The following is a 27,729-nucleotide window of genomic DNA, read 5'->3' as shown; positions in this document are numbered from 1 at the left end:
AGAAAATCAAAATAAAATTGAATAAATTGCAAGTAACATTAAAAAGTCAAGAAGAAATTATCAAAAATATTTAATTTTAAATATACAGAAAAAAAAACTTTCTTTTTATTTTTATATTTAAAAAAAATTAAATTTTTGAAACTTAAAAAAAATCAATTTTTTGAATTTAAAAAAAAAACACGTATCGAGATTTTCTCGATCAATGGTAGATCGAGAAATTACGATCAAATGATCTCAATCTACTATCGACAAATTACGACTTACCATCGAAAAATTACGATCGTAATATTACGATCGAGAAATCTCGATCGTGAGTCAAGAAATTACGATCGTAATAATAATACGATCGAATGCAATAATCACCACGATAATAGTAAAATGACATAGAAAAACAGAAAAAAAATTAAAAAAAGCTGATTACAAAAATTGGAAGAGTAAAATGGCCACATACCAAACATGAAAAATATCGAACCAGTAAAATAGCAAAATGGCGTAAAAGAAAATGGCTAAATAGCTAAATAAAAAAAAGCTAAATCGCAGACTAGCAAAATAACTAAATTAAAAAAAGCAATCTAGAAAACCAGTAAAAAGCAAAATGGCAAAACAGCAAAATGACTAAATGGCAAAAAGTAAAATTGATCTAATCTAACAACATCTAATCTAAATTGAACAATAGAAAAATGGAAAGTTAAAAACCTAAAAATTGGAAAATTAAAATAAAAAAATACAAATATGAAAACAGCAAATAAAGCTGAATAAAAAAATAACAAGATAGCATAATGGCGAAATAGAAAAAAAGCTCAATTTAAAAAAAGCAAGATAGCCAACTAGCTAAATAGCAAACAAGCAGAATAGGAAAACAACATTATATCAAATCAGTAAAAAACTAAAAAAAATGGCAACTTGCAAAATAGTAAACCAGTACAATAGTAAAATTCCTAAATATCAAGATTGCAAAATTCCAAATGCAAAAAGCAAACTAGGACACCATTCAAATAGCAAAATGACTAGCAAAAAGCCAAAATAGAAGAATAGATAAATATAAAAAAAAATCAATCGAATAGTTAAAAAAAACTTTAAAAAAGATAAAAACTCAAAAAAATGCATAAATGGCGAAATAACTAAATAGAAAACTAGCAAACTGGCAAAATTGCATAATAGGAAAATAGCAAAAAAAAAAAATCTGAAAGTAGAATATCTAAAAAGTTAATAAGTAAAATTGTAAAGAGCAAAATAGTAAAATAGCCAAATAGCAAACTTGCCAAATAGGCAAAATAGCATAATTATGACAAAATAGCAAAATGTACAAAAAAAGGGAAATAGCTAAATTTTAAAAATAAAATTGCAGACTAAATTTTAAAAATAAAAAAGCTAACTAGAAAACCAATAAAAAAGCAAAACAGCAAAATGACTAAATAGCAAAAAGTCAAAATAGAAAAAATAAAATAAAAAAAGTTAAATTGAGCAATAAAAGAGTTGAACCAGCCTCCGGCTGAAAAACTCTATAATAAAGAAAAAAATAATTTACAATAGAAAAATAGAAAGTTAAAAAAAATATAAATATGAAAACAGCAAAATAGCTGAACAAAATAAAAAGCAAGATAGCATACATAATGGCGGAAAGGCAAAATAACATAATTTCAAAAAAATAGCAAGATAGCCATCTAGCTAAATAGCAAACAAGCAGAATAGAAAACTAGTAAAATTGCAAAATAGCATAATAGGAAAATAACATTTTATCAAATCAGTAAAAATTTAAAAAGTAAAAGAGTAAAATTGTTAAGAGCATAATAGTTAAATAGCCAACATGCAAAATAGTAAATTAGTTAAATATTTAGTAACATTCCTAAATATCAAAATAGTAAAAAGCAAACTAGCAAACCATGGTCAAATAACAAAATGGCAAAACAGCAAAATGACTAAATAGCAAAATGACTAAATAGCAAAAAGCCAAAATAGCAGAATAGTTAATATAAAAAAAAAAATCAATTGAAAGGTTAAAAAAAACTTAAAAAATAGATAAAAACTTAGAAAAATAAATAAATAGATGGCGAAATAACTAAATAGAAAACTAGCAAACTGGCAAAATTGCATTATAGGAAAATAGCAAAAATAAATCCAGAAAGTTGAAAAAATAATAAGTAAAGTTGTAAAGAGCAAAATAGTGAAATTGCCAAATAGCAAACTTACTAAATAGTTAACTGGCATAATAGCAAACTATTAAATGACAAAATAGCAAAATGCCAAAAAAGAAAAAAGCGAAATCGCTAAATTTAAATTAAAAATAGCAGACTATCAGAAAAGAAAAATAGCAAAATTAAAAAAAAAGCAAACTAACAAAATAGTAACACATCAAAATAGAAAAAAGGCAAAATGACTAAATAGCGAAAAGCCAAAATAGAAGAACAGTAAAATAGACGAATTATAAAAATAAAAATAGAACAAGTTAAAAATGTAAAATACAGATAGAAAAAAGCAAAATAGCTGAATTAAAATAATAGCAAGATAGCAAAATGACAAAATATCAAAAATTAAAAAAAAATATGAAGATAGCAAAATATCAAACTAGCATGACAAGGATAAGCGTCATCCACTAAAGACGAACCCCCCCCCCCTCCCCGCCCACCCACCTTACAAAATCCTATAATTTATTATGAATCGAATCGATACATCGAGAACAGGTAGTCACGCATATAGGTGATTTCATCAGCGATCGTGTCCACCGTGCTGCTTGATCTAAACGGTTGCGAACTTTCCTAGGTAGCACACGTTGATGTGCAACGTTTTTTTGAGGGTTGAGCCGTTCATCGATGCTCCGTTTTGGTTCAGACCAACATGTTCGGGATCTTCGCGACGTCCTTCTCCAGCTGTTTTCTCCATTCGGATTCGGTGTAGTTAAAACCCAAGAGTCAATGACTGTCCAGCTCCGGTCGCGACACAACAACTTCACAGTTGACGTGTAGTGCCTCATCGTCCTCAAAGTAACCGGAATGACTCTGTCAGTCCCAGTAAGCACGTCCGATTGGCCGATTCCTGCAGACATCCAGCAGACCGACCCGAACTTCCACACACTAGACCGGGTCGACGTGTTATCTCGATATTTTTCAAGCTATTAAAATCGGGACAACTACAGTTAGCCAAGAACCTTCCACAACTCCGCGGGACTTACCTGGTCTGGGTCGTCGCAGGTGATGTTGGGTATGCCGTTCCTGAGTCACAGTTCAGCCACACCGCAACGCTCGACGAGGTGAGCGCATTACGCAAGCACCCGGTCGGCTTCACCGCCGACCGCCAGACCCGGGTGACCCCATCCGATACTCCCTTCCAAAGAATCTTCTGGCTGAACAAACCGTCCGACTTTATCCGCGTCTTCGAGCATACGACCGTAATGCATGGGACGGCATCTGCGAAATCTGCAAAGATGAAGAAGAGAATTTTAAACTGGCTCGGGGCTTTACTGGATTCCTGGGAATGATGAGTTCCGATTCACTGCAAACCAAGCCGGCGCCGACGTCGATGCCACCAAGCGACGTGCGCTGTCGTAAATCGGCAAGTTCTTCGACGTGTTGAACCTATGCTCACCGGTCATCATCAAGGCCAGCGAGTTGCAGCGAGTTTGGCTCGCTGACTTGTCGTGGGATGTGTTGCTGGATAAACGACGAGTACTGGGAACAATTTTAAATCGCACTTCCCGTCGTGCGATACATCCGGATCCCACGCTATTTATTTGACTCGAGCTTCTCGGGTGCAGATTGCTGTCCAAGCTGGTGGCCAATTTCCTCGCGGCGTTGAAACTGTCGTTCCGAAACGGCGGACTGTGGTCGGACAGCCAGGTGATTATGACGTGGCTCAAGAAAAAGCTAGATTAACAGCTTCAATCGTTCGTCCGCAAGCGTGTCGCCGAGATTACAACTACATTTGGCTGTGAAGACCTTACGTGCGCACCACGGAGAACTCTGCCGAATTGGTATCCGTGGCATGTTTCTCGTCCCGCCGAACTGAACCTTTCGTAGTCCATCGTTTGGCCTTTCTGTTTTGCCCCCTCTAAATGGTTGCCTTAGTAGTCGATCGAGCTTCCGAATCTGAACAGGGTGGTTCCGAACGATCCCTCCGAGCCAAATCCGTCAAAGGCACCTTCCGCTTCGAAAGAGGAATCAGGTCCAGCGGCAGCAGCTCCGGGGTGTAGCCAACATCGCCAGCCGATTCGCCATCAACGGCTCATGTGCGCACTCCGGACTGGAAGGTGGGCATGGCGTCAAATAAGATACAGTCGACGAACGAGGCAGAATCGGTTAGGTTCCGACGGAAGCCCCGGCATCGACGAACGATCCGGCGGAAGCGTCAGCATCGGCGAACGATCCAGTAGATGCTCTGTTGGCGGGAAGATTAAAGTTAGGTTTCAGGTCATTTCTGGGTCTGGGTAGATCTTACCCGGCTTTGGCAGCAGCGTTGTACTTGATGAAGTAGACCTCGGTCTTGGCACTAGCGTAAGTATCGACGGCGGCGTCAGCAGCGGCCTTGCCCTCGGGGTTCTTGATCAGAACGTAGACAATGGTCATCTCTTGGGTACGGGTACGAGCGGCGACAGCCGGACGAAGCCTTGATGAACAGGACCTTGTAGTGGGTCTGGGGATGGTTCTCGACGCGGGCCTCAGCATGGGCTTCCGAAGCAAAGTGGTAGTAGAAATGCTTCTTCACGATCTCGGGCTTGACAACGGTAGACGCCTTGGCGCTGGCTCCAGCGGAGAAAACACTTTCCCGCTTAGCGGATTATCGAGCTCTCTAAACGCATACTTGGGATTAGGCAAGTGCAGTTCTTGCCGTGGTAGTTAAAAAAGCTGGTAGGCGTCAAATAACCAGTTTCCACCCACGTTCGGAGCTCCGCCTATCAAATCAAACTTGATCTTGTTGGTAATGTTCTCCGCCAGTAAACATCTCCAGGACGCTCTTAATCGGGACAAATCCACTCCGGACACGATGCTGGTTGACCACTCCTTGGACCATCTCTCGGACCAAGCCACATATCGCACTAAATACCTCGGATTTTAGATGATTCTGGCTGCGACGGTCAAAAACGCGCCACAAACGTTTCGAAAAAATAAAATAAACAAAAACTTGCTTGACAGATTGATGTCACAGAAGATGTCAAACAGAAGGGGAGAACGAGAGAGAGCGAGAGAGAAATGCGCATGGCGGCCGCTGTCACGCGAGTGGTAAACCGTTTTAAAAATGTATGGAGGGAATCATTAAAAATTCAATATTTTGAAAATAAAGCAAAACTGACTTTCAAAAAGTCGACGTAGTGATAGGGATTATTTGTTTATACCCTCCGGAGAAATTTTGGCCTCCTCAGTTGTACATTTTCAGAAATATTTAGGAAAAACTGATTTTCCCCATATAAATTTAAATTTCTTACCACTACTCGTACAGCGCCATCTCTGAGATTTTTTTCCACGGCGGGTACCCCATTATTGTCAATTATCAGTTCAGTGGCAACAGTGTCATCACAGACAAACATACGTGAATCTTCATTGATTTTTCAAAAAAATCCATCGTTGCGTAAGAAAATTCAAAATTTGGATGCACACTAGCGCGATCTGCAGTCCTGTTGCGAAAACATCATCTTTTCTATAAACAACCTTAAGCGTGTAACTGTTTCCTCGTTATTCCAAATAAGCGTGTACAAAACAAAAGTGACAGTTGATTCTGGTGTTTATTTACGTGGAGTGATCCAGCGTTGATTGTGCCAATAGTTTCGTTTTTGCATCCGATCGATGCAAGAAGTGTCTTTCATTGAAAATTTATCAATTTATCTCATTTACTAATTTAACAGGATTCATAACCTTGCCGGTGGCTCTTGCCAATCCAAAAGATCAATTTATGTTGGCCACTCATCGTGAAAGTAGTGCCCAGTCTGGGCCCCCAGGAAGAAAAACAGAAAGTGAAGCAGCGGCGGCCTCGGGGATCGGAAATCCTGGTGAATGCAAACTGTTAAAGAAAACACAGGCCTAGTGTTAGCTTAAAGACAGACTTTCTGGTTGGGTGAAGGGTTGCCCAAACCATCGGATGCTGTCCCTGTCGAGGGTGGGCTTGGTACCCGGAGAATCGATGCTGTCCGGCATGGACAGGATGTACAAGATTCGATGGAGATTGCACAAGAGAAGAAAAAAGTTAGGCACCACCTCGTTGCTTGTGTTCTCCCTTTTGACCCATCCGCTGTTAAAGAAAGGATGTGTCACAAGATAGCACTCAAGTGACGTACTTTGAATAAGCTTCAATTGTTGTCATTTATTTCCACTTTTGTTGTTTTTTGTTGGTTGAGTTAGTTGAGGAATTAACAAGATAGTAATAATAAAGAGTAATAGTATCACGTTAAGGGATGTTTAATATAAAGTATATATACAGTATAAAGAGCTCCTCGTGTTATTCGGATTCGTTGTCTTCATGCAGGTGCTTCTCAACAATTTCGTCGTCCTCCTCCAAATTTACTTGATCAGCTCGCTCGTTGGCTTCGACCGGAACGTACGCCAAGTACTCCTCAACCATTCCGTCGTCCTGCTCGGAAAATACCTGGCCGGCTGGCAAGTCAGCCGCGATCGGAACATACGTCACGTACTCAATCATATCGTCATCCTCGTAATCTATTTGATCCTCTGGCTCGTTGGCCGCGAACGCGCCCCAGGTAATCGAGCATGTGATTTTTGGTTTTATTGTCCTCCCCTTCGTGATCTACTCGACTTGTTGGCCGCGGTGGGAATACGCGCCAGGTACTTCTCAACAATTTCATCATCTTTCTCCAAATTTACTTGTTCAGCTCGCTCGTTTGCCGCATATGCGGAACGTATGCCAGGTACTCTTCATCCATCTCGTTTTCCTCCAAATCTACTTGATCAGCTTGCTCGTACGCCAGGTACTCTCCATTCACCTCGTCCTCCACCAAATCTACCTCATCAGCTCGCTCGTTTGCCGCGACCGCAGCGTACGCCAGGTACTGCTCAATCATTTCGTCGTTCTGCTTGGAATCTACCTGACCGGCCGGCACGTTGGGCGCAATCGAAACGCGCGACCGGTACTCCTTAACCAATCCGTCGACCTCATACATTTCGTCCTGCTCGGAATCTACATGACCGGCTGGCTTGGTCGCGGTTGAAACATCCACGATGGACCGGAGCACTTCCTTCCTGCTCGGTACGGCTGTTTTCCGCAATCTAAAATTAGAATTATTGTTATATTTTCTACAATTTTTCCGTTCAAATTGAATAATACCCTTGGCTGCGACGCATTTTGTTTACAAAATCGTTTGAATCAAAATGATCCGAGCAAATTTTCCGACACCGTAAGCCACTCGTTCCGTTTTTGCTGAAAAGTTTGTCGATTTCTGACGAGCGGCAGAAACCCACCCATTTTTGGCATCTGAAAAACAATTTATTATAATTGTGTTATTCTTTAAATTATGAAACTTACCGCTCGAGTTCCTTTGGGAATAAGAAAAATGTCTTTTTCGGGATTTTATCTTGATAATTCTCGCAAAAGTTGGCTTTGCACTTTCTACCCATGCTGCATGCCGTGCTGCAGAAGATGGCTCAAACGAAAAAAACACACACACTCAAACCAAGCAGTGCTGAAACGTCAAAGCTACAGTGGCGCCACCAATGCACTATGGTACATTGGGTGGCCAAGTTTCAAAAAAGTGACCTTCTCCAAATATTTTTTGGTATTTTTTTCTCGAAAGTAAACATTCTAACTAAGAAAAATCCAAATTTTCAAAGCTGTAAGTTTGTTCGTTACGGAGATACGCAAGCTGAAAGTCAAAAAATGGAGTAAAAAACTAGCGTTTTTCGTAAAAAAGGCTGATTGTTTAATTTTAACATAGCTCAGCCATTTTAAATATTTTATTAGGACAATTATACATCATTGGAAAGGTAATGATATAAGCTTTTAAACTATTGACAGATAAAATGTTATTTCCAGACTAAAAACTGAAGTTTTCATCGAATAACTGGAGCATTTTTTTGACAAAACTTATTTTTTTGTGTTTGTTAATCGAGTACTTTTTTTGCTAACCGATGCTAAACATGAAACTAAGGTCACTTAAAAGATTGGATAATAATCTAACATTGCTGAAATTTCCAGCCTGCGATTTTTTGCGTTTTCGGAGATATGCCATTTTGAACATTTACGTTTTATCAAAATTTGCTGCAATCTACATATGCGCCCGTTTATTTCACTTGCTTTGCTACCTACTTCGTGGGCATCGTCGCTTCAAAAATCAATACCTGGTTTCAAGAAGTTCGAAATGACTTTATTGGAATTTTCTGTTGCCTACATTTAAAATTGAGTACCTTAGTCAAAATAAGGTATTCGTACCGAAGTTTCTCAAGCGAAATTGGAGAATCTCAGTTTGATACCGAAAAAGTATTCAGCAAAATATTGACATAGCATGATGAATTTCTGCGATCAATCCATGAAACTGATCCACATTTAAGTTCTATGTTGGTTAGTACAAAACATCATAAAAAGTACCTTTAACATATCCTGAAGCTGTCAGAAACTCTATAATCAAATGAATTTTCATGAACAAGAACATCAGGATTAGTAAGAATATGTTTTGTTTTTTATCGTTTTACTTCATAATTAATATTTTGAATAAAATTAATTTTTCTGTTATTTGATTTAACAATTCAAATTTTCGCAATTTATGCCCGTAAAGGGTAGGTGGGGCGTGGGGGTGGGTCTCAAGTTATATGGCATGGACTCACAAAAAGAAACACACAGCAGTAAATAATAAATATTTGACTTTAAATGGATTTATTACGCTTAACAAAATTTTGTTGGAGGGGAGGAGGGGAGGGGGGGGGGGTGAAAGAAAGTGAAGGGAGGGGTTGTGTCCTTAAAGTGGGGATGTATTAGCTTATCCATAATTTAATAATATAAACTTGCAATACAATATATACGCAATTCTTTTGCACTTGCAAATGTATGAAAAGACTATTTATTATAAACAATCAACTATTGAAAAACATGAAAAGTCACAAAAATCGACGTATATCATTTCAATACCATACAATCACCCAAATTTGTATGAAAAAAACATTTAAAAAGCAAAAAAATAATTTGGCCGCCTGTTTGTATGGAGATGGCCCATAGTGCAATGACGTTTGTGTCTCGTTGCGGTACTACGGCAACCATTTTATTTCGTCGATTTGAATTTGATTCGGCCGTTTTAGTTGGCGATCGAATGAAAAAGAGATTCACGTCTGTTTGTCTGTGGTATCATTTTAAATTGTGTTTTAAATTGTTTTTACAGCTTCTTGGATCATTTATAAATGAACTGCTTATATGTTTTTATCTATTCTTCATTTGATTTATTTGAATGTTCATATCATGTTCATATCATATACAAGGAATAGGAATGATATATCATTCCTATTCCTTGTCCTTTTTTCTAGCATTCCTCCATACCATATATGATCAAATTTCATGAACTAACGACAGTTACTAAAATAGCAATGGAACCATCTGGAGAATTTTTCTTTAAATTAATAATTAATTAATAATTTTTTTTCCAGATTCCGGGAATCTTCTTCAATTTTACTGCCTACATTTATCTATTCACTATATGATTTATTTAAATGTGTATATCCTTCCTTATCCTATTCCTTTCCTTTCAGTAATGGAACCATCTGGAGCAGGGGTGACCAAAGTATGGCCCGCGGGCCAAACGTGGCCCGCGAGGTGATATTTTGTGGCCCGCGATCCCATTTTGAATGATCAAGTAAAATGGCCCGTTGATGGGCGAATCCCAGACCCTTACCTTTCACAACTACCAACTCCACGCGATGCTTACGCAGTTCTGTTGTTTAAATTCAATCAAATTTGAGCCTGCGGTTTCGCTACCTTTTTCTAAGTAAGTTCAGCATCAACACTTCCCGTGCTCCTAATGCTTATTTCCTGCCCCGGTGAATGGTGGAGATAGGAGCGGCCGGCAATCGATGGCTTTCATGGCTGTCCTGTCCTGGTAGAATTGGTTTTAATTCCTTTCAATCAATTTCTAAGCAACCTGGGCTGGATAATCATCACACAAACATGACGAAATGCAGACTGGATAAGATCACCATCTCCATGCGAATGCGAAACTTTTTTCACACGTTTCAATGTGAGTGAAACTTGTGGTGAAACTAGTAAATATTGTCAAAATATTCACCTCGGGATTCGAACTCATCACAGTTGGATAACGAAACTGATTGACTACCATCTGATTCAGACAGAAAAAAAATTTAAATCGGAAGAATAAGGCGGTTGCACATATTTTTCAAAGCTGTTGTTTGTTAAGTGCAAGCTGAAATCCATTTAAAACGCATTCCTCTGCGGTTAGTATCATTTTGGGCATGCTCGGGTTTATTCAAAAATAATTTGAATTTTAGTGAACTTTCGATAAACAACAAAAAGTGTTTTTCGCAAAAATCTATTTTTTTCGTCGAATCTTACATATTTTGAAAATTATGATTGCAAATCTAAGTGTGTTTTTCTAACATTTTCCAACAATTTTTTCATTGAAATTTTGAGTATTCTGGCTTGTATTTTCTATTTTCATATTTCTTTTAATTTTTTTGCCTCCCCTCGACCATGGCCAGAGTTGAGGGACAAAATCTTTTTTAAATATTTGCATCGGCCTTATTGTTGGAAAAAAATTGAACCATTTTTCATGAGTGTAACAATTCAAAGATAAAATTATGCCGTAGCATGAATTGTTCTGATTTTATGTTTTCATTTTCAAAATGTAGACAAAACTTGAAATTTAAATGAAAACACAATTACATTCAACTAAATACCTTTTTTCAAATACCAAAAACAATTATATCAACAAAACTGATGGAAAACTGAAATTTTCCGCTTTCTTTTACTTTTAAATAACGAAAATGTTTAAAAAAAACAGAGATGTAAAGAAAAACTTCAAGTAATAGATGTTTTTTTTAGTCTTTCACATTAATATAACGTAATTTCATTATATAAATAATCAATTTTATACGCATGGCCCGCAAGTTCATTTGAGCTTCAAAATTGGCACGGCATCCAAAAACTTTGAGCACCCCTGATCTGGAGCGTTTGTCTTTTTAATTATACGTAGTTGTTTGTTTTACAGCTTCCCGGAATCATCTTTAAAATTACTGCTTATTTGTATTTATCTATTTACTGTAAGATTATTTTTATATTCATATCTACCATTCCCCCATTCAATATACAGTATGTAAAAAAAGTATTTACACCCCTTGGGCACTATGCACATTTTGTGATGAAACATAAAACAATTTAAAGTTTGACAGAAACCTAGTACTACGTTATGTTCAGAAACTCATACCGAACATTATGCTACAAAAAGCTCATGAAAAGATGTTTTCTATAAAAAGTTATATAACAAATACTATTACAAAAATCAAAAAAGGTGCAAAAAAAGTTTGTACACCTTTCGAAAAAATAACATAAATAAAGTTATTTGTTGATAAATCACCATAAATCCAGTCTCCCAACTCCAAATAGGCATCCTTGACTGATTAAAAAAATAAATTGGATTGAATATAAAGTTTACTAATTACTAAGTATAAAAGTTTATATAACTCTGAAAACTTGTCTAAACTTAATTTTGCAAACTTTTAATTTAGCTAAATGTCAATATATTACCATAAAATTGCTAAATAAACATTCTGGAGTGGGTATAAGACCGTTTTGGGGGTCTTTGTATCGATAGAATAGATTTTTCGTTGGAATTTCGTACCAACCCGGAATTACGTCGTCGGAAAATCCGCCGGCATCCGAACCGGTCCACAATTCACAAGTCAACCTATGTGGCATCGGAAAGGGCATTAAATTTCCGATCTTTTGATACCCATACATCTAGGTTTTCTATAAAACCCACGTTTTTAAATACTTGGGCAAAAAGTAAGTTTGATCCACGAGAGCAAAAATTACGAAAGTCCATATATTTTTGGCAGATTGCTCAAACGAAACCATAACAACGTTTTTGCCTGTAATCAAATGTTCTTCCAGGATACATTCTTCGGATTAGCTGCGCTTGCGTTCGATTAGATTAGAGTAGAATTGTTAGCGCTTTTATATATAAGTACCAATAATACATGAACATTTTAAATAATTTTGATTGTCGCACGTCAAGAATTATTTTTATTTTCAGGAAATTAAAAATCTTAACAACAAATTAGGTTATCAATATATTATTTGTTTTTTTTTCATTATTTTTTTCTTCATTACACCTCAATAGGGGGAAGGCGTCACTATTTTTAGATCATGTTTCCACTTTTTCTCATCAAAACCGACTGCTTTATCGATTTCATTTTGCTGGGCGAAATAGGGCGCCATCTATTTTTAGACGATGACTCAGCACTTTTCCACTCTTGCACTTAAAAAAAACCAGATGGCAGCACGATGTAACGCCACGTCTTTATGAACTAACAACGCACAAAACTCAGCTGGATGTGCAGGGTATATGCTTGAAAATTATGTTTTTTTTTTCATTTTTTTGTTTTTTTTTTCTAAATTTTAGCACACAAGAATCTACAAACAGCTGCATTTCTGGATAACGAATGCCGCTAATACGCAGCTCCAAAAGAAAGGGCTCAAGAAACAGCTTTACGAACAGTAGAAAAAAAGAGTGGAAGCGATTTCGGCATTTCTTCACTCTCTCTTGTTGGCTTTCGCTGCCGTTAAACTTTTCTTGACAAGATTGACAAGCGTATATAACATAACAAAGGCACTTTGTGTTTTTTTTTTCACTTTTAAATGAACTTGAAACAACATAATCAAAATCCTGAAGGAACCTAAACGGTTATTCTGCTTGGGCGGATGAAATTAGTATGAAAGGCGAATTAAAGGCGGGCCAAGGCGGTTTGGCTTCTCGGGCGAATGAACTTTATATAGGGGGTGGATCGGGGGGCGACCCGCTGGCGGACCAACCTACAAGGGCGGCCGAACCGTATATGAGAGGCGCATCAAGGGCGAGCCAAGGCGGTTGGGGCTTTTTAGGCGGATAAACTTTATATAAGGGGCGGATCGGGGGCGACCCGCTGGTGGACCAGCTTACAGGGGTAGACGAACCGTATACACACTAAAAAAATATGAATATTACATGTAACGTAAATTCTATTCCAACAGAAAAATAAAGAATGTAAATGATTATATGATCTAAAATTATGTTTGTTTTGATATAAAGTCACAATTCCGCCTCTCAACCCTCATACATCAAGCATCGTGTAAACATGAGTTTAATTAGACTTGATTTTACATCTTATTCGATGCACATAACTGGAGCGTGTTCTGAGATATAATTTTACATCAAAACAAACCCAATTTTAAGTTCATTTAGGTACGTTCTCATGACAGTGCAAAAGATGTGACAGCCATCTTGAAACCGCAAAAAAACTGCAAATGTCTTGGCAAATGTTGTGTTGGCATTTTTTCGAGTTTTTCGTCGGAAAATAACTGCATAAATCGTCCTAACGATTAACAACAGGGAGGATTGAGGTGAGTTTAATAAACCTTCAGGTGTAATTAGTGATGGAATTGAATAAGTGCAACTGAAAAGAGTAACTTTGTTTACATTTCTTTCCAGCTGTACGTGATGGATCTTCCGGCAGCAAAACAAGCAAACGCCGGTCGCTGGTTCTACGAAACCAGTCTGGGGAATCTCCCTTCCCTCAGAGGCAAAATATTGGCCAACAAATTTCGCCGTTCGAAGCGGAATGGCTAGTTTGGGACAAGTCGGAACGAAGCAGCTTGAACAGCCGGCCGGAACCAGGCAAACCAAGCGGACAACAACGTCAACGTTTGTTTGTTTGCAGCTGCTGGGGAACTTCGGTAAAATCAGCTGTAGTCGGTTACTGGAAGTCAAGTGATGTCAGCGAATGGTTCGTATTCAGCCGCGGATCCGGATTGAGGTGAAAAACATTCGCCCGGTGCTGGGTTTATTTCAAGAGCTGTGATGTGTGCAAAGTGAGTTTTTTTAATTAAAAGATTGTTTTGCGAAATCATCTGTGAAGGAGTGCTATTTTTGAGAGTGTTGTTTAATAATATGAAAATTATTTGATGTTTTAGCCAGTGAAAATAAATTAATTGAAACATGATACGATTACTTTTTTATTCCTAACCTAGAAATCACACTTTTGCCTGCAGCAATCCATTGAAATTACATCAATTTGAAAATTACATCAATGTATTTTCAGCACGCGTAAAATTCAGTGCCGGTAAAATCTGCTAAAATGAATCATGTAATTTTCAAATCCGATGTAATTTTGGGTTAACTTTGACGCTCCAGTTATGTGCATCGAAATGACAGAAAATTACACGAAGATTTTTAAGTGTGTACGAAAGGCGGGTCGAGGACGAGCCAAGGCGGTTGGTGCTTTTTGGGCGGATGAACTTTCTATGGGAGGCGTATCGAGGGCGACCCACTGGCAGACCATCCTATAGGGGCGATTGAACCATACAAAACGGCGTATGTGGGGCGGATGAACGGCGGGTGAAACATTTCATGGCAACCCTGGGCGACCCCGAGGTGGGTCGCTGGCGGACCAACGTCACGATAAAAAAAAACTGATCGTGCTCCAAATTGTTGCATATTTTATCCACCAGCGGGTCGCTCGTGGTTTGCCAAATCAAACGCTGGCGGATCGCCAGAGCGGTTTGGCGGTCCGCCAGCGAACCGCCGGCGGGCTACCCAGTCAATGTGGGATTGGACTCGTTGAAATTTACTTCCACAAGAAGTCATTCTGTAGCGATGTTTGGTACGTTGGAGCAACGTTAAAGATGCACCGAATGACTAAATTTAGCTTTCATTCATGAACATTTGCTAAATACTTGCCTTTGCACATCTTGCAGTGTGAATTTTGCATATTTGGCTGATTGGAAATAGCAATTTTCAGGTTTTTTAAACATAATTTTAGAATACAATACAGAACAGTCATGAAAATTTATGGGAAAGTATTAAATTTAATTTTACTTTCCGAACAATAATTGTAATTGTAATTTTATTGAAATGATATCCTGTAAGTTCACACTGTATATCAGGGCAAAAAGGTAAACAATAACTGCCTTTGCCGGTAGAGCTAGGACTTAGGGAATCCTGATAGCTAGAAGCACTGACATTATAAAAAATATTAGGAAATTATTTAATGTTTTCTACAAGCTTTCATACATATCTGTAAGTCAACTCTGAGAAAAAATGTACTGATTCCCTGATTTTGTTTCATTAAAAAATAACTCTGGATATTTATGTTTAGAAACAAAAATCTTTTTTAGATATAGGTTCTGAGTGTACTTTCGCCAACGATAGTAACTTAAATCGTTTTTTTTTTATTTAGTAGAATTCATGGAACTATCCGAATATCTGAAGTCGCCGCTTTATTCAAAAGTACAGTTGCGAGCTGTAATATCTCATTCAGTTCTCCCCTATTTTAATTTTATCGTAAACATATATTGTGATAATCTTCTGTAGTATGGGTAACGGCACGTTCCTGCTTTAATTAAGATTTTTGGTTAATGATTCGATAAATGAACATTACCCTTTCTCCTGTTTTCGTTCTTTATGCACCCCATATTTAAACTCATCGCCGGAGCATTAAAACACAGACAAAAGCAGTTGCGACATGTCGATCTATTTATAGAATCAAAGTCACATATGGGTCATTCCATCTGAAGCGGAACAGCATTTGAAAATTACCATCTCCGATTCTGCTCAAATTTGGCAGAGCTGTTGAGACTATCAAAACATGCAAAAATCCGGAATTTCATCCAAATCGTACCACCTCCTCCATTTTGTACCCTCCCAAAAAATCGACTTTTTGGCGATTTTTGAGCGAAACCCCTATCTTCAAACGACGATAACTCAGAAACCACAAATCTTAGAGCAGGGGTGCCCAACCTTTTGGCCCTGCGGGCCAGGTCTGATTTTTCTGAAGCAGTGGCGGGCCGGAATTAATATTTGATAAAAGTTGAAAAAGTAAACACATTTTTTCAAATTTTCATATGATTGGGTTCTTTTAACCCTTTCGAGCCTGATGGGTCATATATGACCCAAATATCAAAATTTCCAAAACTATAATTGTCGTACGGTCATAAGAATCATTTTCCCATCATTGACTAAATTTTTTGTTTTAATTCAGGCCTGAAAGGGTTAATGCAAATACATAAAAGAACGAGTGTTGCGAATATGATTCATACATCTTGATTTTAAAAATGCATAAGCATAAGCATAAGCATAAGCATAGGTGCCCACCCGCAGTTGCTACTCCGTTATTGACCAGGACCTCCAGAAGTTACATCCACGAGCCGTGGAAGATGAGTGGGTGCTATCTTTCCTCGCTTCGCAACTTCTCAAAGGCCCCTATCATGCTGATCAATACCGGCGCCGGCCACGACCAGTGGTAGGGTCACGGGGAAGTGGATGGGAATGTTAGTCCGATACTTGAGTGATAGAGACCGCCCAATCGACTGCTTCTCCGACAAAGTATCACATGAGTTTCGAGGGGGTTAGTAGATGGGTATGAGGTCAGGATTCACGAGTGGCAGTGATGTGACCATGAGCATTTTGTTTATCGGTTGAAATTTTTAAATCTTAGGCAGCCGGCTGCGGAAAGATAGATAATTGATTATTTAAAATAGTTTATTTTTATCGTACGCGTGCCAGCCGAGCAGTAGTGCTATGGGCTGGACTTATCAGTATATTTTTACTGTTTTTACCATTTAGATAACGCGAGCAAATTTCAAAAATAGTAAATAAATGACGCTTTACTCTTCATAAAATCGATAGTTTGATGAGTTAATACTAAAACTGAATGTTGGAATAAATTTTTACGATCATTTACGACGAAAATTATCGCGAGAAAACAGGACTGCGCGTCCCCAGAAGCACTGCACTTATGAAGGCATTATTTAATTATTATGACCAATCACCCCATCCACACAAACAGCGACACAAAAGAGACGAAAATCATCGCGAGAAAACAGGACTGCGCGTCCTCAGAAGCACTTCACTTATGAAGGCATTATTTAATTATTATGACCAATCACCCCATCCACACAAACAGCGACACAAAAGAGACGAAAATTATCGCGAGAAAACAGGACTGCGCGTCCTCAGAAGCACTGCACTTATCATACATCTTGATTTTAAAAATGAAAAACAAAGATTACATTCAAAAATGTGTTTATTTGACTTATTTTAATTTTTGCTTGTTTAAAATTGTATAGATATTGTTTTTGACGATTGCAATTAAATACCTTGATATATTTTTTTTTATAAAAAATTAATATTCGAATTTCAATGATCGTTGCATTTTTTTAAATTTTTGATACATTTTTCAATATTAAAAAAAAATCCAGCGATCTATTTTCAGTATGAATAATTTGATTCTTAAGCTTTTTTTTTTAAAAAAAACTTTATCACTAAAAAGTTGTTCTGGAAAAATACTTTAGTTTTGCTTGCTTATTTAATTAAAAGAAAAGAAAATAGAAAAAAAAACTTCAGATTGAAGAAAGCACAGTCAAAACTGAAAGAAATAACATTTAGTCTCTTTTTTAAATTTTAAGACATCATTTTTTCATAAATTTCACAATTTTACGAAATGGAAAATTTTGTTTTCCTGCACAATTTTTCAGTTAAAAAATATCAATAAAAAAATTATAAGCATTAAATTCAAACATGAAGAATAATCTTATAATATGTTAAAATTTGATCTCAAGGTTATTTTTTTTAATTCAGACAATAATTTCATTTATTTAATACTTCATGGACAGCCTTAAGGGCCGGTCATAGAAATATTTTAAAAAGCCGTAGCGGGCCGGATGAAATGGCTTCACGGGCCGGATCCGGCCCGCGGGCCGGACGTTGGGCAGGCCTGTCTTAGAGGGTCGGTCTTAGACTCAATTTTGAAGGAAATTGGACGTAGAACCCATTTCCGTGATCAAAATTTCGATTCACATATGTTTTCTACCTGTATGAAAACTTTAAATGACCGTATCTCAAAACAGCCCTGTTTATTTTTTAAATTTGAACTCACCATCGTATTCCCCGGCCAATTTTACATAAAAATCACTTATCGACAGAAAGGAATATGTTTCCGAATTTTAAAGTTTTAAGTATTTGAGATTACTTACATCAGCTACACTCGCCGCATCTGCTAGAAGCACTCAGTCGTGCTGATCAATAATTACTACCTGGTGTTCTGTAAGATGAAATATTTTTATAATTTTATACGATTTTGAGATAATCAATACCTTGAACAATCTATTTTTTGTTTTAGGAATATTAATTGGGTAATTGTTAATGCACTGTTTTTCTTGATCTCAGTGTCATTGAACCGTATTAAGTAAAATTTAAGCTTTTAATATTTATTTGCAAATGCTATAGAGTTTTTACAATACAATTTTCAAAAATTTATCATTATTTATCTATCGTTATATTTTTCCTCATTCCTCATTTCTTCCACTTTATCAAATTATTTCTATTATTTCTTCTTTTATTTTTAGCGAGAACAAATGTAGAGCTGGCTGTAGTAGATGAAATAATTATTATGGGTTCTAGAGCTTTTGCCATGTCCGGTAGCAAAATAGTGTCATTCAGCAAAAACCCCAAAATCTGCCTTACGGTTTGAAAGATTGATCATATTAAACCGATTTTTTATATTGTGAGCCAGTTTCATCGGAATAATTGATGATTTTTTTTTCAATTCTGGTACATTTAATTTCAAAAACAAAACCATACACTTCTGATACATGTGGACAGCAGCTGTATCGTCTTCCAAGATTTCGAAATGAAGCATAAGCATAAGCATAAGCATAGGTGCCCAGCACAACTATGGTTTGACGATTTACCTCCAAGCAAACTTTCCCGATCTGAGCCACAGTGCGCCTCCCACGTGCCTTCCTATCTTCACCGCTGCTGCTGGAATCGTCGCCGCTGCACTATGGGCCATCTCCATACAAACAGGCGGCCAAATTATTTTTTTGCTTTTTAAATGTTTTTTTCATACAAATTTGGGTGATTGTATGGTATTGAAATGATATACGTCGATTTTTATGACTTTTCATGTTTTTCAATAGTTGATTGTTTATAATAAATAGTCTTTTCATACATTTGCAAGTGCAAAAGAATTGCGTATATATTGTATTGCAAGTTTATATTATTAAATTATGGATAAGCTAATACATCCCCACTTTAAGGACACAACCCCTCCCTTCACTTTCTTTCACCCCCCCCCCTCCCCTCCTCCCCTCCAACAAAATTTTGTTAAGCGTAATAAATCCATTTAAAGTCAAATATTTATTATTTACTGCTGTGTGTTTCTTTTTGTGAGTCCATGCCATATAACTTGAGACCCACCCCCACGCCCCACCTACCCTTTACGGGCATAAATTGCGAAAATTTGAATTGTTAAATCAAATAACAGAAAAATTAATTTTATTCAAAATATTAATTATGAAGTAAAACGATAAAAAACAAAACATATTCTTACTAATCCTGATGTTCTTGTTCATGAAAATTCATTTGATTATAGAGTTTCTGACAGCTTCAGGATATGTTAAAGGTACTTTTTATGATGTTTTGTACTAACCAACATAGAACTTAAATGTGGATCAGTTTCATGGATTGATCGCAGAAATTCATCATGCTATGTCAATATTTTGCTGAATACTTTTTCGGTATCAAACTGAGATTCTCCAATTTCGCTTGAGAAACTTCGGTACGAATACCTTATTTTGACTAAGGTACTCAATTTTAAATGTAGGCAACAGAAAATTCCAATAAAGTCATTTCGAACTTCTTGAAACCAGGTATTGATTTTTGAAGCGACGATGCCCACGAAGTAGGTAGCAAAGCAAGTGAAATAAACGGGCGCATATGTAGATTGCAGCAAATTTTGATAAAACGTAAATGTTCAAAATGGCATATCTCCGAAAACGCAAAAAATCGCAGGCTGGAAATTTCAGCAATGTTAGATTATGATCCAATCTTTTAAGTGACCTTAGTTTCATGTTTAGCATCGGTTAGCAAAAAAAGTACTCGATTAACAAACACAAAAAAATAAGTTTTGTCAAAAAAATGCTCCAGTTATTCGATGAAAACTTCAGTTTTTAGTCTGGAAATAACATTTTATCTGTCAATAGTTTAAAAGCTTATATCATTACCTTTCCAATGATGTATAATTGTCCTAATAAAATATTTAAAATGGCTGAGCTATGTTAAAATTAAACAATCAGCCTTTTTTACGAAAAACGCTAGTTTTTTACTCCATTTTTTGACTTTCAGCTTGCGTATCTCCGTAACGAACAAACTTACAGCTTTGAAAATTTGGATTTTTCTTAGTTAGAATGTTTACTTTCGAGAAAAAAATACCAAAAAATATTTGGAGAAGGTCACTTTTTTGAAACTTGGCCACCCAATGTACCATAGTGCGCTGCTAGATGCATCCTGACTGCCGAAACACCTCACTAAGAATTCCTCGGGTCGGCCACGATCGCGGCAGTCTCTTGCTGCCAGCACAATGCTGTGAGCATTTATCTCAAGACAATCGTACGTGTTTGCTGTCACACATTGGAAGCTGCTTGTTCTATTCTTCAATGTCCAGTTCCTCCACGCCCGCATGAAAAACAACGCCTCCCTGTGGAAATAAACGGTGTTTAATTTAAACCCAACAATTGCGCCATAGATTAACTGTACCAGAGCATTGAGATGGCTTCAATCGGCGCCAACGATACATCAGTATATGCTCGGTATATAGCGCTCATGTAGCGGAGCAGCACTACCGTGCCCTCGCTACCAGGCACATGTTCCTCCAACAGGTTGATAACGGCTTCCTCCATTACTTTTTCCGTAGGTCGAAAGCTCATGAGGTCGGTCGGGTGAAGATCACCGTACGTGAGACCTTATCCAACAGGGCATCGAGGTGGGTAACGCTAGCCACCGATGTACCAATCATTAACGCTCGTTTGCGATTGAACAACTTGCGCGCTAGTTTGTTCACTGTGTGCGTTATATCTTGGTACAGAAAGGTGCGCTGAACAAGTTTCCAAAGAAATCTAACACCTAGCTCATCACACGGTACATCTGCCAATTGCATGATGCTGAGCATTGCCTTCAGGAGAGTTGGGTCCCCATCTGAAGCTATACCAAAAACGGTGATGCCATGCTTCTTCAGCAAGTCGATGGTGTGAAGCCAACGCTTGAGTACATCTGCATACGTAAAGCTGTTGTCCGTACCCATGTAGAACAGCACGTACGGGGCCGCATTTGGATCTAGAGGTACTGCTAGTTGAACGTATGCAGTGCTTGCCAGTCGGCAATTTTTCAACTTGTCAGCCATATCCTGCTCATTGCTGGCGTCAAAGTAGTTTCGTTTGGGAAGTCCCGTGTGGTCAAGCGGAGCTACTAGTCCAGTCAAAGTGTTTGTTCGCTCGTCGTACTGGGCACGCGGGGCAACCCTCGTCCCATCCTCCGCAAGCATCACCGTCAGCGGATAGCCGTTCTCGGTCAGGTAACGCTTCAGACCCGCCGCGTCGATCACCCCTGAAAAAATAGGAAGTTAATGAAGGTTTAAGATTAAACCAAACATTCTTACCATCTTTAATGTCCGTTGTATGTTTGTCCATGTGCCTTAGAAGGGTAGCTCGGCTTATGCCGGGAACATTCCCAACCATGAACTCATGATACTTCTTCCCAGCCATTATGTATCGATACAACGACATGTCCTTTTCTTCATCGGTGTAGTGTAACTTGCATGCACTCTTAAATGCGATGGTCTCATAGAGCTTAATCAGCACAGTAAAAAAAACATGGTAAAATTACATCTAAAAAGGAGTACATCTTATATATATATGCAGTAAATACCTGGGTGCTGAATAGAGAGAATGCGTAACGTGATTTTCGAATGATCCCACTTTGTTTACATCTACAAAGTAGGAGTCTGTTTAAGCACAAGCATGACTTTTTTCTTACTGTCATTAAACATTTAAATTTAATTGCAATTTGATGTAAATTTGCAACAAATTATACTTAAAATCATGTTTTTACGTGTGATTCAACCGTTTACGTCGAATCTCAAGTTTACATCAACTGAGTTTACATGTGATTCATTTTTTCCGTGTCGAGTAAATTCACATATTTTTTTCTGTGTGGATGGATACAACCGCATCCACTCCATAAACAACTTCAATTCATAATTGTAAAAAATGACGTTCTTGCCTTCAACTTTCTTTAGATTTCTTGACTTCAACTCTAGGTCCTCAAAAGCCACATAAATTTTCGTTCTTGCAAAAAAAAAAAAAACAATTTTTAATGTTCGATAACAATACTCTCTACTTTTGGGGAACGGTAAATTGGTTCCACTTTGACAGCTCAGAATTGAGGCCGTTTTGCGAACCACTATTCAGCACCCAGGTAAATACAGTTCACAATGTACGGAGCACATAGAGCTACATTGGCTTTGATCGTACAGTTTTCACAGCGGCGAGTTAGCCGTGCGGGTTGGGGCGCGGCCTTAGTAAGCTAGATATAACTATCGCCGGTTTGATATTTTTTCAGGATTACAGATATTTTTTCCTAGCGTCTGCCAGATGTAAATTTACACATTATAAGAGGTAAAATTTGGTAAAAAAGCTTTTTTCTGACATAAAAGATGTACTCCTTTTTAGATGTAATTTTACCATGTTTTTTTCTTACTGTGAGGTTATAAGCCTTGGAAGTTGCCACAGGACATTCGACTGCACTGTCCTGTGGTTCTAGTTTCCCGACGTTTTGTTGTCACTCCTCAGAAAACGCCCATTCCGCAAGTGATGATGGTGACGGCTGCTACCTTCGCCGGCGTATTGATACTGATTGATCAAGTCTGCCACAGACTTTCTGCTCGGTTGACATACACCGCTATCAGTAGCTCCATCACCGCCAGCGCTAACAGGAGCTGTACCATCGTTACCGCTTTCCGCAGGTCCACCATCGCCACTGCTAACAACAGTTTCACCATCGACAACAGCAGCTTCACTACTGCCACCATCATTTGCAGCTTCCTCATTGCTACCGCTTCTCGAAGCTCCACCACTGCCATCGCCAACAGCTGCTTCGTCAACGCTATCGTTTATCGAAGCTACACTACTGCCACCGCCAACATCAGCTTCCTCAACGCTTCCACTGCCACCACCAACAGCGCGATCCCTGTGAGCGCCATCTCCATCGCTATCCGTGTCCTCTTCTGAACTTAGACTTGCCAGTTCTTCTTCTCTTCTACGGACCACTCCCCGTAAATGTGTACGAACATGCTGGATTACCTGGATTATTCGTAACCCAATTGCCACCAGAACGCTTGCACATGGGACGTGTTTTCTTGCATACTGCGCACGTAACACGTACTGTCGCTTGGTCCCCGGTGTTTGAAATGGTAAGCACTGGCAAGTCTACGAAGTAGTCGGGGTCGACTCCACATTTCTCGTGCTGACGGTAGTAGTTGGCCAACTTCTCTAGAAGCATTTTCTTCGAATCGTCAGCAATAGGATTTACTTGGTCTGTATCAATTTCTTGGCACCGTCTCGCTAGTACCGGTGAGCCCTCGATGAATTGGCGTATCCCGTACTTTTGGATCAATTTGCCTACATTGTTGATCGAAACCTCTTCAGCGGCATGCAAACTGAATGTTGCCAGGTCGTTCTGTTGCCGGCCAAACACATCGTACTTTGACCTTGCGAGCCCTCGGCTTACGGCATCATCGACAATTTCGACACCACTCTTTCTGACATCATCTTCGATGAGTTTCGGCCATTCCACACTTGCCTCAGCGATGACTTGCGATGCTGACAGGTCGAACATATCCAGCAAGGCCATGACTCGATGCGGCACGAGACCGATCACCTTCTGGACACGTTTCCAGAACCGCTCCTTTATCTGCCCCCTTTCTTCGGCATTCATCCTTGCTGCTATTGTGATAGTCAGTACAACGGCACTATTTTAGTCTGCAAGGAAAGGAGAAAGACGTTTGGTTAGCAAAGGCAGGCAATAAAATGGCAAGTTTAAATGCATTATAATGCATCCGAACACATCGGATGCATCTTTTATGAGCCACCCCCTGGGAATTTTGCATGTTTTGATAGTCTCAACAGCACTGCCAAATTTGAGCAGAATCCGAGATGATAATTTTCAAATTTGCATTTTTTCTTGCACACTTCAGGTGGAATGACCCATATATGATTTACATTAAATAGGAATTTACAGGAAGCCGAACACGGGTAGAAATTCATAAAATTTGAGTTTCCATGCACAACGTTTCCATTAGATTCATGATTTACATTAGATTTAAATTTACATTGGAGTAATTTTCATGACTTTTTACTCTTTACATCATATTTCAACATTACAATGAGTGAGTTTACATAAGAAACAGTAATTACGTGCTGTGTAAATTTACATATTTTTTCTATGTAGTGGAAGTTGGCCAATATGCACAACTAGGTGGAGCTGAGGGTCTGAATTTTGGAACCGTTAGGATCGCCAATCAAAATTTGGATTTGTGCTTACTGCGGCATAAAACGGCTGTTCAAGATCGTGTTGATCAAATCCGGTGAGGAATTTCCTTTTTGCATCCTTATTTAATTTTCAAGTGTTGCAGGAGCGGCTGTGGCTGACTGGTTACGGTGTTCGCTTAATAAACGATCTGGGTTGGATTCCCATCTGCTCCCAACGAGAAGGTTGAGGAAATATAAATTTTTGAAATTCCTGGACATGAACAAAAAAATCAAAATTGCTCGAGGCGGGGTTCGATCCCCCGTCCAGATTTGGTGATTTTTAATTTAACTTTTTGTCACTAAAACTTGATTTGCAAATAAACACTATTTTTTTTTTTTTTTTTTTTTTTTATATGTTTTAGAGGACATCAAATGCCAACTTTTCAGAAATTTCCAGAATGGGCAAAAAATCTTTGACCGAGTTATGATTTTTTTTGAATCAATACAGATTTTTTTCAAAAAATCGATATTTTGGTCGCAAAAAATTTTCAACTTTATTTTTCGATGCAAAATCAAATTTGCAATAAAAAAGTACTTTAGTGAATTTTTGATAAAGTGCACCGTTTTCAACTTATAACCATTTTTAGGTAACTTTTTTGAAAATAGTCGCAGTTTTTCATTTTTTAAAATTAGTGCCCATGTTTGCCCACCTTTGAAAGAAAAGCTGAGAAAATTCTCTATATTTTGCTTTATTGAACTTTCTTAATACGACCCTTAGTTGCTGAGATATTGCCATGCAAAGGTTATAAAACAGGAAAATTGATGTTTTCTAAGTCTCACCAAAACAACCCACCATTTTCTAATGTCGATATCGCAGCAACTATAGGTCCGATTTACAATGTTAAAACATGAAACAATCGTGAAATTTTCCGATTTTTTTCGAAAAAAATATTTAAAAAAAATTAAAATCAAGACTAACATTTCAAATGGGCGTAATATTAAATGTTTGGCCCGTTTGAAATGTTAGTTTTGAATTTAAATTTTTGAAAATATTTTTTTCGAAAAGATCGGAAAATTTCAAATCGGAGTTGCTGAGATATCGACATTAGTAAATGGTGGGTTGCTTGGGTGAGACTTAAAAAACATCAATTTTCCTGTTTTATAACCTTTGCATGGCAATATCACAGCAACTACCCAGCAAATCAATCCGAATACTGAAACGGTTGCGTTTGAAACGGAATTTGTATACGATTCTAATTAGATTCCATTTCAGAATTCGGATTGAGTTAACTGGGTAAGGGTCGTATTAACAAAGCTCAATAAAGCAAAATATAGAGAATTTTCTCAGCTTTACTTTCAAAGGGGAGCAAACATGGGCACTAATTTTACAAAATGAAAAACTGCGACTGTTTTCAAAAAAGTTACATAAAAATGGATATAACTTGAAAACGGTGCACTTTTTCAAAAATTCACTAAAGTACTTTTTGATTGCAAATTTGATTTTACATCGAAAAATGAGGTTGAAAAATTGTTGCGACCAATATTTCGATTTTTTGAAAAAATCTGAATTGATTCAAAGAATCATAACTCGGTCAAAGATTTTTTGCCCATTCTGGAAATTTATGAAAAGTTGGCATTTGATGTCATCTAAAACAGGCCTGCCCAACGTCCGGCCCGCGGGCCGGATCCGGCCCGTGAAGCCATTTCATCCGGCCCGCTACGGCTTTTTAAAATATTTCTATGACCGGCCCTTAAGGCTGTCCATGAAGTATTAAATAAATGAAATTATTGTCTGAATTAAAAAAATAACCTTGAGATCAAATTTTAACATATTATAAGATTATTCTTCATGTTTGAATTTAATGCTTATAATTTTTTTATTGATATTTTTTAACTGAAAAATTGTGCAGGAAAACAAAATTTTCCATTTCGTAAAATTGTGAAATTTATGAAAAAATGATGTCTTAAAATTTAAAAAAGAGACTAAATGTTATTTCTTTCAGTTTTGACTGTGCTTTCTTCAATCTGAAGTTTTTTTTTCTATTTTCTTTTCTTTTAATTAAATAAGCAAGCAAAACTAAGGTATTTTTCCAGAACAACTTTTTAGTGATAAAGTTTTTTTTTTTAAAAAAAGCTTAAGAATCAAATTATTCATACTGAAAATTGATCGCTGGATTTTTTTTTAATATTGAAAAATGTATCAAAAATTTAAAAAAATCATCATTGAAATTCGAATATTAATTTTTTATAAAAAAAAATATATCAAGGTATTTAATTGCAATCGTCAAAAACAATATCTATACAATTTTAAACAAGCAAAAATTAAAATAAGTCAAATAAACACATTTTTGAATGTAATCTTTGTTTTTCATTTTTAAAATCAAGATGTATGAATCATATTCGCAACACTCGTTCTTTTATGTATTTGCATTAACCCTTTCAGGCCTGAATTAAAACAAAAAATTTAGTCAATGATGGGAAAATGATTCTTATGACCGTACGACAATTATAGTTTTGGAAATTTTGATATTTGGGTCATATATGACCCATCAGGCTCGAAAGGGTTAAAAGAACCCAATCATATGAAAATTTGAAAAAATGTGTTTACTTTTTCAACTTTTATCAAATATTAATTCCGGCCCGCCACTGCTTCAGAAAAATCAGACCTGGCCCGCAGGGCCAAAAGGTTGGGCACCCCTGATCTAAAACATATTAAAAAATAGTGTTTTTTTGCAAATCAAGTTTTAGTGACAAAAAGTTAAATTAAAAATCACAAAATTTTTTTATACCGTGTTTCATTTTTTTCATTGTAATCCATATCCATACCTACAGCTTTGCCGAAGACACCAAATCGATCAAAGAATTCCTTCAAAAGATACAGATTTTTGAATGTTCACATATCATTTTTGTATGGACAGCTGCCATATTTGTATGGAAAATTATATGAACGAACTAATAATGCAAAATGGCTTCTTTGGGCATACCGAAGGCACCAAAAAAGTTTCAGTCGGATTAAAAAATACAAAAATTAAAATTAAAGAAAAAATACCGATTCCGTAGAGAACTGCTCTACTGCTTACTGCTAACAATTATATACGCGCTGGATCTTTGTCCATTTGATGAGGGTCCGGAGGTTCTGAATAACGTTTTGATCAAATTGTTGCAAACGTTCTTTAGGGCGGGGCTTGTCGATTCAGCGGAGGTACCTCGCGCTCGGCTAGCCAGCGTAGAAATGGA

The 27,729-nt window shown here is 37.3% G+C and overlaps 3 protein-coding genes and 1 long non-coding RNA gene across 11 annotated transcripts in view; 1 reads left to right on the top strand and 3 right to left on the bottom strand.

Moving 5' to 3' along the window:
* LOC120429837 (teneurin-a) overlaps positions 1-27,729 on the top strand; it is a 463,678-nt gene that overhangs the window by 354,609 nt on the left and 81,340 nt on the right. The gene's annotated exons all lie outside the window — the stretch shown is intronic.
* LOC120424820 (uncharacterized) overlaps positions 1-27,729 on the bottom strand; it is a 100,906-nt gene that overhangs the window by 13,046 nt on the left and 60,131 nt on the right. The window lies entirely within an intron of this gene.
* On the bottom strand, positions 46-7,641 carry LOC120424818 (uncharacterized). 2 transcript variants are annotated; one of them, XM_039589037.2, is made up of 3 exons: positions 7,465-7,641; positions 7,267-7,413; positions 46-7,208 (listed from the first exon to the last, which is right to left on the bottom strand). In XM_039589037.2, exons 1-3 carry the CDS (start codon positions 7,554-7,556, stop codon positions 6,803-6,805), a joined length of 645 nt encoding a protein of 214 aa, XP_039444971.1. In that variant the 5' UTR covers positions 7,557-7,641; the 3' UTR covers positions 46-6,802. The 2 variants fall into 2 exon arrangements, with proteins under 2 accessions (XP_039444971.1, XP_039444972.1); XM_039589038.2 differs by having other exon boundaries at positions 7,267-7,641.
* Positions 20,467-24,836, bottom strand: LOC120424812 (uncharacterized). Its single transcript, XM_039589030.2, is given in 6 exon segments — positions 20,467-20,933; positions 20,936-21,571; positions 21,624-21,822; positions 22,730-22,782; positions 22,857-23,328; positions 23,330-24,836. Coding segments are annotated over 6 exon segments (2,208 nt in total). The 5' UTR covers positions 23,960-24,836; the 3' UTR covers positions 20,467-20,715.

Source organism: Culex pipiens, chromosome 1 (assembly GCF_016801865.2).
Source record: "Culex pipiens pallens isolate TS chromosome 1, TS_CPP_V2, whole genome shotgun sequence".
NCBI lineage: Eukaryota > Metazoa > Arthropoda > Insecta > Diptera > Culicidae > Culex > Culex pipiens.
Note: the sequence above shows the minus strand (reverse complement) of the source record. Positions and strands in the feature narration are given on the sequence as shown.

What these genes read in the sequence shown, in the direction of transcription:
- LOC120424818 (XM_039589037.2), bottom strand. Translation starts at nt 7,556, where the DNA reads ATGGGTAGAAAGTGCAAAGCCAACTTTTGCGAGAATTATCAAGATAAA. An exon ending in TTCCCAAAGGAACTCGAGCG is followed by an intron (nt 7,414 to 7,464) that starts GTAAGTTTCATA and finishes ATTGTTTTTCAG; the next exon opens with ATGCCAAAAATGGGTGGGTT. An exon ending in AAAATGCGTCGCAGCCAAGG is followed by an intron (nt 7,209 to 7,266) that starts GTATTATTCAAT and finishes TTCTAATTTTAG; the next exon opens with ATTGCGGAAAACAGCCGTAC.